This window comes from Polypterus senegalus, chromosome 8 (assembly GCF_016835505.1).
Source record: "Polypterus senegalus isolate Bchr_013 chromosome 8, ASM1683550v1, whole genome shotgun sequence".
In the NCBI taxonomy this organism is placed as follows: Eukaryota; Metazoa; Chordata; class Cladistia; order Polypteriformes; family Polypteridae; genus Polypterus; species Polypterus senegalus.
Window position 1 is genome coordinate 70,009,982 of NC_053161.1, and position 13,076 is coordinate 70,023,057.

Sequence of the window (13,076 nt, forward strand, 5' to 3'; positions counted from 1 at the left end):
TGAAATTTGGCAGGCTCATTCCTTACAGCTTACTTACAAAAGTTGGGCAGGTTTCATTTTGAAATTTTACACGTAATGGTCATAACTGGAACCTATTTTTCTCCATATACTGTAATGGACTTTAGCCCGATGGCCATGGGGGCGGAGCTGCGTGTCACATTATCACGCCTCCCACGTAATCACGTGAACTGACTGTGAACGCAGTACATAGAAAAGAAGGAAGAGCTCCCAAAGAGCGCTGAAGAAAAACGCATACAAACTTATTCATAAGTGCAGCTACTGTGGAAACAAAGCACTGTGTAAACCATAAGTTTAAATTAAGTTTATGGACACGCTCCAGCTGCCATTTGTCATGCCTTCGTCGAATACTTTATTTGTGAGATACAAGTTTAATGAGAACACACAAGGTCTAAATGAGACTTTGGATCACTTTGTAACGGAGATAAAATTGCTGTAGTGAGAAACGTTTAAGTGCCGGGTCTTAGCTAACATTAAATAAAGCCGTGGACATTGCAACATCACACAAGAGAGCAGCTCACGTGAACTGACTGAACGCAGTACGAGTGATCACTTCCATGCATCAAACCTGCTCAAAAAATGCATTATACAATTGACAAGGTAGGAAAAGAATATGCTCTGAGCTGAGCTCCACAGCTAACGCGGTCTTGCGGAAGCAACTTCGTCACGCTGCCACCAAATACTCACAGAAAAATCCACAAGTTAATACACACGCTGTCTCTAGAGTTTCTCCACACTCAATGTATTCCTTGCATCCCCGTTATACCCTCTGATCTCCCATTTCAATTCAGATGCCTCCAGTTTCCAGTAAGGCTCTGCTGCGCGATGACAAGTAAGAAGTCTCAGGGACAGACCCTACAAAAGGTTGCAATTGATTTCAGGCAAGATTGCTTTTCTCCTGGACAACGATACGTTGCATTCTCAAGAGTGAGCTAGCGCAGCTTCGTCATATTACAACCAGAGTGCTGAACTGACAACGTGCTATATAAAGAGAACTATAACAATCGTAATAAACGAACAATAAAACAGCGGAGAACCCGTGGATTAAATAAAAAGGCAGCTTCCTTGGCAAAACAAGGAAAAAGGATGGCCTTATATGTCATTCGTTTATAAAACAGTGGAGAAGCTGTGTAAAGGCTGCTTCACAAAAAAACAGCGGAGCGCCTTATATGAACAGGCAGTCAGCTAAAGAAGGGAATCAATAAATATCTATAATCGTAATAAACAAACAAAAAATAGCGTACAAGCCATGGATTAAATAAAGGAAATGGATACCTGAACTGTAAAGTAAGTCTCGAATAGCTACACAATAACTATAACAATCGTAATAAACGAACAATAAAACAGTACAGAACCGCGAAGCAAGGAGAAACGACGGCCTTATATGCCGTTTGTTTATAAAGTAGCGGAGAAGCTGTGTGAAGGCAGCTACACAAAAAAACAGCAGAGCGCCACACTCTGAATGTATTCCTCGCATCACCGTTATACCCTCTGATCTCCCATTTCAATTCAAATGCCTCAAATTTCCAGTAAGGCTTTCCTTCCAGATGACAATTAATAAGTCTCAGGGACAGACCCTACAAAAGGTTGCAATTGATTTGAGGCCACATTGCTTTTCTCCTGGACAACTATACGTTGCATTCTCAAAAGTAATCTCAGTACACAGCTTGGTATTATTACAACCGGAGTGCTAAACTGACAACGTGGTATACAAAGACATCCTTAACAGATAGTTATTGGTATATTTTCCGTTTAAAAAGATTTTCTTTTCTTCTTAATAAAAATTTAAAACCAGTTCTTCGTCGCTGCGAAGTGCGGGGATTTTGCTATATACAGTATATATATGTTGATATATATGTATGTATGTATGTATGTATGTGTATATATATGTGTGTATACTGTATATGTAGATATGTATATATGTAGATCTGTATATATATGTATATATATATGTTGATATGTGTATATATATGTATAAATATGTAGATATGTAGATCTGTATATGTAGATATATATGTAGATATGTGTATATGTAGATATGTATATATGTATATGTATATATGTTTATATGTGTGTGTGTCTGTGTCTGTGTGTGTGTGTGTGTGTGTGTGTGTGTGTGTGTGTGTGTATATATATATGACACTCATAACAGTGACAAAACAATTACATTGACAATCATGTTACATTATTTTTAAAATGTTTCCTTTTCTTTTTCATAACTTCTTTAACACACTACTTCTCCGCTGCGAAGCGTGGGTATTTTGCTAGTCTTAATTATATTTCGAGATATCCTAAAATAACTTCCCACTCATTTTAAGATATCTCAAATTCCTTCCCTAAGCTTCTGAGGTGTGACCAAGTGAGCGTGAAGGAAGTAGGAAGGAGAGCCGACCTTGGATGGTCTGGCTGCGATATCTGGAGGTAGCCAAGACGGCAGTCGGCTGAAAGGAGTTCATGGCTGCTGAGTCTCCGCCGGCTAAATGAGCAATGGGTGAGCTGGGGAGAAAGAGAAAGAGGTGGGCTGAGATCGGGAGGAGTTAGTCTGCATTTTAACCTCTGATTTTTAATGGATTTATTTATTCATTTTTATCCCCCCTTTTCACAATGATTTTATGGATTTATTTATGTACTGTTTTCAGAACACTGCACAATGGACACTTTTTTGGTTTTACTTTTGTTTTTGACTGTTTTTGAACAAAAGCACTTGGGCACTTTTTCTACCATCCTCTGGCATCATCAGAGAATTGTCCTCATTTGTCAGCTCATCTCAGTCATAACTATCAATGGTGTTGGTTCAGCAGACTCCCATGTGGGAAGAGGGAGTCTGTAGGGCACCGGCATCGTCACAAACCTATTTCGAGATATCTCGAATTTTACTTAAGATCTCTTGAAATGCATTTCAGATATCTCAAAATGTAGAGCATATCATTTCAAGATATCTTAAAATCTATTTGAGATATCATAAAATGCTTTTTAGATATCTTAAAACATATGTATTTTTAGATATCTGTAATTCAATTTGAGATATCTAAAATACAGTTCTAGATATCTTAAAATTCATTTTGAGATATCACTAAATGTTAATTCAGCTTGCCATAAAATTCAGTTTTCTACCGGCTTCACTGGCCTTTGGATCTGCTTTTGCTTGTAAGTATTTTGACTAACTCTACCTTCAATTGTGAACAAGTCTCAGAGGTACTTGAACTCCACCATTTGGGACAGGTGTCCCCACTACTTTCTAGGAAAGGATGATGACCTTAGATTTGGAGGTGCTTGTTTTCATCCCAATTGCATTACACCAGCTGCAAACTTTTCTAGAGTATTGTGAAGATCACAGTCAGTTGGTGATAAAAGCACAGTATCATTTGTAAACAACATAAATGCAGACTTTAGGTGCCTAATCTAGATATTCTCCAAGTACCTTGATATCTGTTAATGAAAACCTTGCATAACAGAGGAGAAAAGGTAAAAATCACTATGGTAGGAATTGTAATAGGGACTACATGCAATACCTCAACTGAAATGAAACATGTTATTTCAAATTTCAGTGACATTAACAACTTTAAGCACAGGTCTATTACTAAATTACTAGACTGTAAGATAATGTAAACTATGATAATCTCTGGGGTTGGTTTCTGCCTAGTGCCTAATTCTGCAGGGATAGTTTCCTGCATCCCACAAACTTCTACCGAAGACAAAATGTAGAGATTCAATTCTAGAATGAATGAATAAAGGAAGAATACAACTAGAGAAATGTGTAAAGAAGCACTGCATAAATTATAAGTGTGCACATCATCTAAAATGTTACAAAAGCTCTGTAGGAATTTATTATGGAAAGAATTGAAATGATTAGTGGGATATAAAATGCAAGTCAACACTTTTAGAAGTTACGCTGTCACCAAAAGAAATTTTAATCAACTCTTTTAATGCACATTTAAATACAACCTTATACAATACATTAATATGTATATTATGCAAATACGCCAGTCACACTACCTTATTTTTAAGTTCCACATTTGCTCCATATTTTAATAGTTTACTGCAGATGCCCTCTGACTTCTGACATGCAGCAAGGTGCAGGGGAGTTTCACCATCCTAAAAAAGCAAAACATTTGCACATCATGTTGAAAAGAAGCTACTATGTCATCATAAGAATTTTCGGCTAAGTAATTTACTTTGTGAACACATTCCTTGTTGTTTGCAGTATGAAATCAAAACTCTGTATATTATTTCAGCATCTAATTTCCTCTCATAGTCCAATTGGTGATCCTAAATTGTGCTTGGGTTTGGGTGTGTGTGCATGCCCTGTGGTGGGCTAGCGCCCTGCCCAGGGCTTGTTTCCTGCCTTGCACCCTGGGATTGGCTCCAGCAGACCCTCATGACCCTGTAGTTAGGATATAGCAGGTGGGAGGATGGATGGATGCACTTTACATTTATCTGTTATGCACCTGAATTGTACAAACTGCCTCAGCAGTCATGTAACAAGCCCTGTTTCAATCTGTAAACAGTAAAATTGTAATGGGTAGTTTATGAATTCTAAGCACTGTCCAAGATGTCATAAATATTATAGACCTAAAAGGTTTGCCTAGGGTATCAAGATCAAGAGATTTCTAGTGAAAAGTTGAAAGGATGGAAGGGGGTCAGACAATGACAAGAAAACCCTCACTGGCATTTAGAGAGCACCTCTACATGCTACGTAAAGACAATGAGGTGACAGAATGGCCTGTTAAGGGAAAAGAAAGCCATAGGAGCAACTCTCCAAGGTCACTGTAGGTGACAGACAAGAAAACACTGAATTACAAAGGGTGGTATCAGAAGTGAATAATCTGGGACATGTGAAGTTCTGTGGCCTATGACCAAAAAGGTCCTTCAGAAGCGGCCTTGGGAGGCTGTCACAAGGTGTGTTATGGAAGACAAGCAGGGGAACCGCTGAAGTCCACTTCCATCTAATACTGTGAGATATTAGCCATTACATATAGGTTATGAAGGAACACTAATTCCAATTGTTTTAGAAAGAAGTGGAAATGAAGGAAAACGTGGGGAAGTCATAGGATTCTTTGTGAAGACCCTATAAATTTCTGCTGAATTTCATAACCCTATCTGTACAGCCTCTGTGAGACTAAACTCAGGTACAGAGCTAGTGTAACGGTTCAAATGACAAAAGAGTGAAAGGGAGAGAGGAACAGTAGGTTCTAGGGAAAGTATTTGGTACTTTGTTCTGAGCAGCCATGTAAATGAGTCCAGCTAATAGAAAGACCCTCATACCTTATCATTACATGTGAGGCAGCACACTTTTTGTTAAATTTACACTTTCGGGATGGCACAGTAGCTCAGATCTTAGCTCTGTTGCCTAATTGATCTAGTGAACTGGATTCAGATTCTGTGCTCAGTTGATGTCTGTATGGAGTTCCTCCCATGCCCATGCCAGAATTCCTCATGTTACTCCAAATTTGTCTGCTGTGTTAGCTGGAGATGTGAGTCAGTTTGGATCGTGTCCTGAGATGGACTGGTTACCTGTCCTGGGCTTTTTCCTATCTCACTCTCAGTGTTGCCATGACATTCTGTAGTCCCCCAACATTAACTGGATTAAGTTGCTTTAGAATGTATGTATGTAATTTACACTTTTATGTTCTCTATGGGTATATCACTCACTTGTCATTATTAACTTAAGCAAAAGGCTTTATTTCTGATAATTCTACTGTTTTAGTCACTTTTACCTTGGGCTACTGAAACCTAAAAGGAGACATTTCAGTTACAGAACTAGCAGCCAAAGTAAAGCAAACACCTAATAACAAATAATAATAATAATTTCAAGATATTAATATCGATTTTGTTACACTTCTTTGCGTGATTAATCTCCCCCTCGAATACTACATGTTAAAAAGAAAAAAATAATTTAACTTGTTTTCCATAAAATTGTGGTTGGGCAAGATGCTGTATGTGTACATCGTAAAACAATGCAATAAAGTTTTTATTTTAAAGCATGGAAAGACTGTCCCTATATCTTTGTGGTATAATAAACCTTCTAAAGTGTCCCAGAAATCACAAGGGTACATAACACATATGCAAGGTACAATGCCCTAGTACACATCACTAAAAAGTATGTCAACAAAATATCTGGATGCTTGTATAACATGAAAACCTCTCGTGTTCTGAGGTAAGACCTCAGCCTGGGTAGAATAAACTACCGGTAATCTAAATCTATCTAGTTATTTAAGTAATCTAGATTTTTGTGTCAAGCCTTCAATATTAAAAGAAATAACATTTAAAAAAAATGACAAATCAATACCTTATTTTGAAGGTCACAAATTGCTTTATTTTGGAGCAGGAACTCCACTGCTTGAACTGCTTTTCCAATGACAGCTTCATGTAGTGGAGATGACTGATTCTAAAACACAAACATTCATAGTAATAATGTATACCACACAGTCTTAAAAACTAATAATATTTTCTTTAAAAATATTCTGACTATTATAACCTTTAAAATACTTGCCTTTACATTATACTCTTATACATGTCAACAAAAAAAATAGCTCTGGGGTTTAAAAATGTTACATCTCTTTAAAAAGGAAACAATCCTCACAAACTCTTTAATAAAATAAGCAGAACATTTCAACATTTAATGTCATGCTTTAATAGATATCGATGTAAACTCTTTTTTATAATATTTCAAGCAAAGGCACTGATTACTACCTCTTCTCCCAGTGAAAGCAGGGAATGTGCACAGCAGCCTTCACAACTTTCATAACAAAAAAGATACATCTGTTTTCTCCAGTTCCCAGAGCCTATCCTAGCAGCACTGGAAACAACACAGGAACCCTGTTGTATACAATACTAGTCCATTATGGGGTAAACTCTCACACTTGTTCACACTAGACCAACACAAAATGAAAATGAGTGGCATCACAGTACAATTGGTAGTGTTGCACTTGAACTAACAAATACACAATGCTCAACTGTAAAAGTGCAAAGCAATATATAAAGGTCCATCTACCATTCTAACTTCACTCGGCAGGTCCAATCTACTAGATGCTATGCTTAACACACACAATCAGCATTAAGTATTCCACAGCTACCATTATCTCAATACCTGTTGCGGTCACTGTTTATACCAGACATCTCTTCTTGAACTCTTGAGCAAAGTCAGTTACAAACTCTGAAGGGTTTTAAATCCCACCCTGGTGTCACTAATAGGCCTACAAGTAGTTCCACTTTTGTAAAGGAGATAGCAGGTTAGAACTCCCAGTAGCAGACCCTGTTTTCTCTGCACCCTGAGCCATTGGTTGTATTTAAAACATCATCTATAGAAGGCAGGCTCCCATTTTTAGATTCTTGATAGAATAGCTATTAAAATGAGATATGACATTTAATTATGTTTGAATAACAGGAAAGACAGTCTGGTTAAAGATCATAATACTCTTCTTCGTCTTCGGGCTGCTCCTGTTACGGGTCGCCAATATGGATTATCTGTTTCCATATTTTTCTGTCCTCTTCATCTTGTTCTGTTACGCCCATCACCTACATGTCCTCTCACCACATCCACAAACCTATTCTTGGGCCTTCCTCTTTTCCTCTTGCCTGGCAGCTCTATCCTTAGCATCCTTCTCCAATATACCCAGCATCTCTCCTCTGCACATGTCCAAACCAACGCAATCTCACCTCTCATTGTCTCCAAACCATCCAACTTGAGCTGACCCTCTAATGTCCTCATTTCTAATCCTGTCCATCCTCGTCACACCCAGTGCAAATCCTGGCATCTTTAACTCTGCCACCTCCAGCTCCGTCTCCTGTCTTTTCGTTAGTGCCACCGTCTCCAACCCATATAACAAACTGTAGCTGGTCTTACTACCATCTTATAGACCTTCTCTTTCACTCTTGCTGGTAGTTGTCGAAGATCATAATACTAGAAAAGATTAATGCACATAATACAGAAATGAAAGAAAATCATCACTGTTGGAGCAGGCGTCCTGCCATAATTGCTGTAATAGCATGCCACATAATGCTGACGAATTCATGAAGACTCCAGGGTGGCTTGGAATTGACAATTTCTGAATCCACAACAATGAAACACAGGATAAGGGAGGTGATTGTGTGAAGTTACTACATAGGGAACCACTTTCACCTAAAAACATTGCCTTCTGTATCAGCTTTGACCATCTTGGTGTTTTATAACATTACAAAAACAATGTTTCATAGACAGTTGAGGGAAGAACTTTGGGTAAAAGGACACCAGGCTATGTCTCATGCTAAAGCAAAAAGTCATTCCAGATGTGAAGCAGGGTTTTTGGAAGAAGCATAATGGCGAGTGTCTGCTTTGCTACCTCAGTGAACTGAGGAAACAATGAATTACAGGGTATATCAGCAAATTCTGCAAGAGAATATGAGGACAGCTGTCTTTGATCTAAAATGCCAAATACAGGAGTAAATCAATAACAGATTAGAATGATGCAATTTACAATGCTGAAATCTGAATCCTGACCTCAACTTACTAAAATACTTTGTGTGGTCAGATGCAAGCTATTTCATAAATATAAATGAACTCAAACTGCTCTTTGAAGTGGAATTAGCTAAAATACCGACATAATGAGGTACAGGTTTGATCAAGAGTTATGTAAGTGCTTGATTGAGGTAACTGCTGCAAAGGGAGATTCCAATGGTTACTAAATCTAAGGGTTTACATACTTTTCCATTCATAATCTTTAATATTCCATAACTATGTGTATTTATTGATATAATACATATGTTCAATGAAGATATGGCACTGTATATGAACTGTCTTATTAATTTAATCAGACTTCCTTTATCTGTAATTATGACTTATATACAGATCAGATATTAGATAACATTTATAACATAATACACTGAGAAGCTTTTTTAAGGGATAAGAATGGAAAAACAGCATTCTTGGTTTTAAGAGAAATCCAAAAGTGCAGTCAGCCATGCCGGCAGGTTCATTTTCTCTAGGAAGCAAATAAGCTAAAGGACAATTCAAGTCATGAGTTATTAACCAGGCATGAAGTCAATAAATCAATAAACCAGACAATAATTTGAATTCAGCAAAACACAATGTTTTGTTTAATAACGAGTGTTTATTTTGAAATAGAAAACAACACATGTTAAACAATCCACAATCCAATCTTTTATTATGTCTGCCATGAAGTTTAATGGCACCTTGTGAAAACACATCAGCTTTCCCTGAAAACATGCAGCATCACAGCAATGGGAAGTCATAGTGGCATCAATGACGTAACCAACAAAATGGTTAACAACAATTTGTTCATTTGTGAGACATTGCACTGAGCAAAGTAAAGACCCAGAAGAAACCTTTAAAGAAGAGAGAACTGGAATGCTGGGTCATGCTGGTTATATGATAAGAAAATGTTTCATTCACTTGTGAAAGTACTATATCAAAATGACGTAACACGTAACAGGAGTTTAGGGTGTTTTATATAAAAAAAAAAAACAATAATAATAATAATAATAAATTGGTATTTTGTAAGAAGACTTCATACAATTTCAAAACCAGAAAATCCAATTAAATTTAATGAGATAGTCATTACCAGAATGAGGCATGTTAGTGGTACAATTTAACCATAAATAATTAGGGGGGTTGCGAAACGGAAATAGCTAAGCAAACACACTTTGACAGATAAAAAAAATCAGTTTCATATTAATACCCTATAGTCAATGAACAGCAACCATGAAAAAGTGGACTCACAAAATGTTACATTCAAACTTACAAAAAGAAAATTAAGAAAACTGAATAAAGAAAATTTAGAGGAAGACCAAACAGAGTAAGGCAACAAACTTAAGAGATTTATGTACACAAAATACTTCAAAGCATGGAGTAAGAACCAGTACACAGAAAGACTTGCTGAACAATGAGATCAAGTTTGACATTTTGGTTCACAAAGACACTAGTATGTCAGGAACCAATACAGCAATGTCTGTCTGCAGCCATGTCTGAAGTAAAGTGGTAATACTGTCATGATCTAGGGAAGCATTTCAGAAATAGAAGCAGACTTTGATTAATGAATGGTTACAGTACCTTCAACAAAATGACTTATTGGCAAAAACTTCATCTTTCAGGACAATAACTACCTAAACACACTGAAAACATAATAAAGATCTACTTGGAACAGAACCTACAAAATGAAACAGTAACAGTATCAGATTGACCAACTAAGAGTCTCAACTTCATTATAAATGAAGCTGTGTAGGACAAGGAAAAGAATAAAAAGTAGTCATAATCAAAAGCTTGCTTAGGGAAAATCACACAAGAGGCTTGGATGAATGAACTGCAAGATAGCTAGAAAAAAATGATATACAGTAGCAGCATAAGAAGGAATTTCTTTTGTTCTGCGAAGAGAAAAAAATTGACTTGTTTTGAAAATATGAGACATTCTTCTTACTTTTCATTTTAAAAATGTCTATTTGTGATATTCTACAAATACGCACATACTATCCACATAACTAGCTAAAATAAACTAAAAATATTTTTCTTAATACTTTTAAAAAGTACTGAATAAATGAGTTTTGAGTCTAAACCCGAAAGAGGTATTCGATAGTGGTGGTTTTTGAAGTGGTTAAAGATGAGCTCCTATGTGCTAAAATATGTGAATTACACGTTTCTAGCATTTGTGGATAATAGTTAACGGTACTAACTTTCTTGCCAACAACTGTCCACTTCATATGCCATCCTTCTATATAAAAGCCATTGGGATTGTCCTTTCATCCCGTGAGTGCTACACAGGCGTGGAGTTTCACACACGCCCCGTCCATTTTGCAATACACGATGGGATTTGTAGTTTCGTTTTTCCAGGTAAAAGATGATTTTCTACTCCAGACTGTGCGATATCTTCTTCTTCTTTCTTACTATATAAAAGCTGTCGGGATTTTCCTTCCGTCAAATGTGAGTGGAAAGCGTAGCGGTATTCCGCTTATCACAGACTTACTACTTGCAGCTTGCGGTACGAAGCGACATGATGTGAGCAGAGTTCTGGTGCCCCCATCGTTCTCCTGCTTTTGTGCGCGATGCGCTGGAAAAATAGACAAAATTATGTCTCTGGAAATAATTCATGTTGATGGAGTACAAATGCCTCACCGCATAGTAAATATCAGGGGGGTTCAAAAGGGCGACCTCAATATAGAAAAAAAGTTTAAATTTCATCACAAAAATAACAGAAACTACAAGTATTGAAGTAATACCGCTCAAATGCAATATAACCAAATTAATGAGTTTGTATAAATATCAAATTGATCTACATATTGAATTGCCTTAAGAAGTGGTCAACTTAAAAGTCGGTCGCCTTAAAAGGCGGGTCAGCCTAGTAGTCAAAATTTTCTGCTATATAATTTCATCCTGGCAAGAGTTCAATGGCATTTGATACTGACAATATAAAATAATTGTTGTCCCCATCGAATGAATTATAATGAACTGAAGATTAACCACGTGTGAGCTAGCAGACACTACTGGGATTAGTTATGAATCACTTAAATCTACTATTCACAAACAGCGAAACCCAAAATGTTGACTCCTGAAATTAAACATAACCATATCCAATGTGCCAAGGAAAATCTCATGCTAAATCATTAAAATAGGACTGGCATAGAAAACCTTTGTGAATGTTGCAACAAGTATATCAGTGTTCACGAGGATTATGCTGAAATATAAGCTAGTTTGATATGAGTTTCTCTCAATAAGTCAGGCTGAAATCTTTTTGATTACCCCTTGTGTTAATCCAAAGTAAATAAAATTAATCAGATAATGAAAATATGATTACCAGCAGTACTAGAGAGTTATAAAAACATCAGGACATAAATGAAAAATATTATCATTCTTATTGCTTTCATGAGTTTAACATTTTTCTAGTGTAACAGCAACACCTGCTGGCAATGCAATATTGATGTAATGTTTTTAATGGGTCTAAGGAACACTTGTACCTTATCAGCCTGGTAATTTAAAGCTTCTTGGTTTCTTTGTAGAAGGTAAGACAACACCTTCTGACTCCCTCCATAGGCCGCAAAATGAAAAGGTGTTAGCCCATCCTATTGAAAGAAAATGCATGTACATTATAACACCATACAGACACAACAGCAAAATACAATCTGCACAGCAGAGTTGAGTATATTCTTATTTTCAAGATGCATTACAAAAATGTATATAAAACTCAATCTTAAATTTAACTTTAATTTTAGTGTTTTTTTCATTTTCTCTTGTAGTGTTCTATCATACATACAATTCAGAATGTTAATCTCTTATTTGTGCTCCCTTCACAATTCAAATATCAATTCAATAGCTGGAGATTTTACTTTGTCTTTACTGCTCAAAAAGGAAAAGATACTGTAAATATAGTGTGCATGAAATATAGTCAATAATCAGTATGTTATTTATGTTTAAATAGTTGGGCAAACATGTCTGATTTTTAGCTATATGTGTAATTGTAAACCTAGATTTTGGTTGCAAGGATTCTCACATAATAAAGTATTTTAGCTTGTACTAGTAAAAGTATTTTATTTATTATTACGTAATACAGGCAATATATAAAGATCCATTTTTAAGCTGCAAAACTTTGATTAAAATTGTACCATATCAGCAATCATATGCCATAATGTTTACTGTTGGGATTCAGGCAATGATAATCAGTGAGGGTTCTTACTACATCTTACAACATATTTGTTACAATTCTCTAAACGATTTTCTATTTTTTAACATACATTGGCATCATTAGTATTTGTCCATTAATCATTTTTTCTGTTTTTGCACAAAATGTTTCCAGGTCTTTGACCAATGTCTAAAAGTTCTTGAATGATTGAACAAATACTTTTTCATTTGTTTGTTTCTTCATTTAATTAATTTAATGTAATAATCTAATTCTAAAACTAATGATTAAGAAAAGAATGGTTTGATGGATGGTAAGATACTTTTAGTATCTAGTTTTAGGGAATTTACCATATTAGTGCTCAGCATATCTCCGCCAACTCTCATTAAGAAGCAAACCACATTTAGCTTCTTCATGATGGCAGCATAATGAAGGGCTGTGTTAGCATACTGAAAA

The 13,076-nt window shown here is 36.2% G+C and overlaps 1 protein-coding gene across 5 annotated transcripts in view; it reads right to left on the reverse strand.

The window, feature by feature from the left end:
- The window catches only part of LOC120534014 (death-associated protein kinase 1-like), an 81,872-nt gene that overhangs the window by 49,318 nt on the left and 19,478 nt on the right, over positions 1–13,076 (reverse strand). For 4 of the 5 annotated variants that reach the window (XM_039761224.1, XM_039761223.1, XM_039761226.1 and 1 more), the window contains exons 3-6: positions 12,971–13,069; positions 11,962–12,066; positions 6,308–6,406; positions 4,015–4,113 (exon numbers count right to left, since the gene is read on the reverse strand). In XM_039761224.1, the coding sequence (XP_039617158.1) occupies positions 4,015–4,113; positions 6,308–6,406; positions 11,962–12,066; positions 12,971–13,069 (402 nt within the window). The remainder of the gene's footprint in view (positions 1–4,014; positions 4,114–6,307; positions 6,407–11,961; positions 12,067–12,970; positions 13,070–13,076) is intronic. The other variant, XM_039761227.1, reaches the window with a different exon arrangement.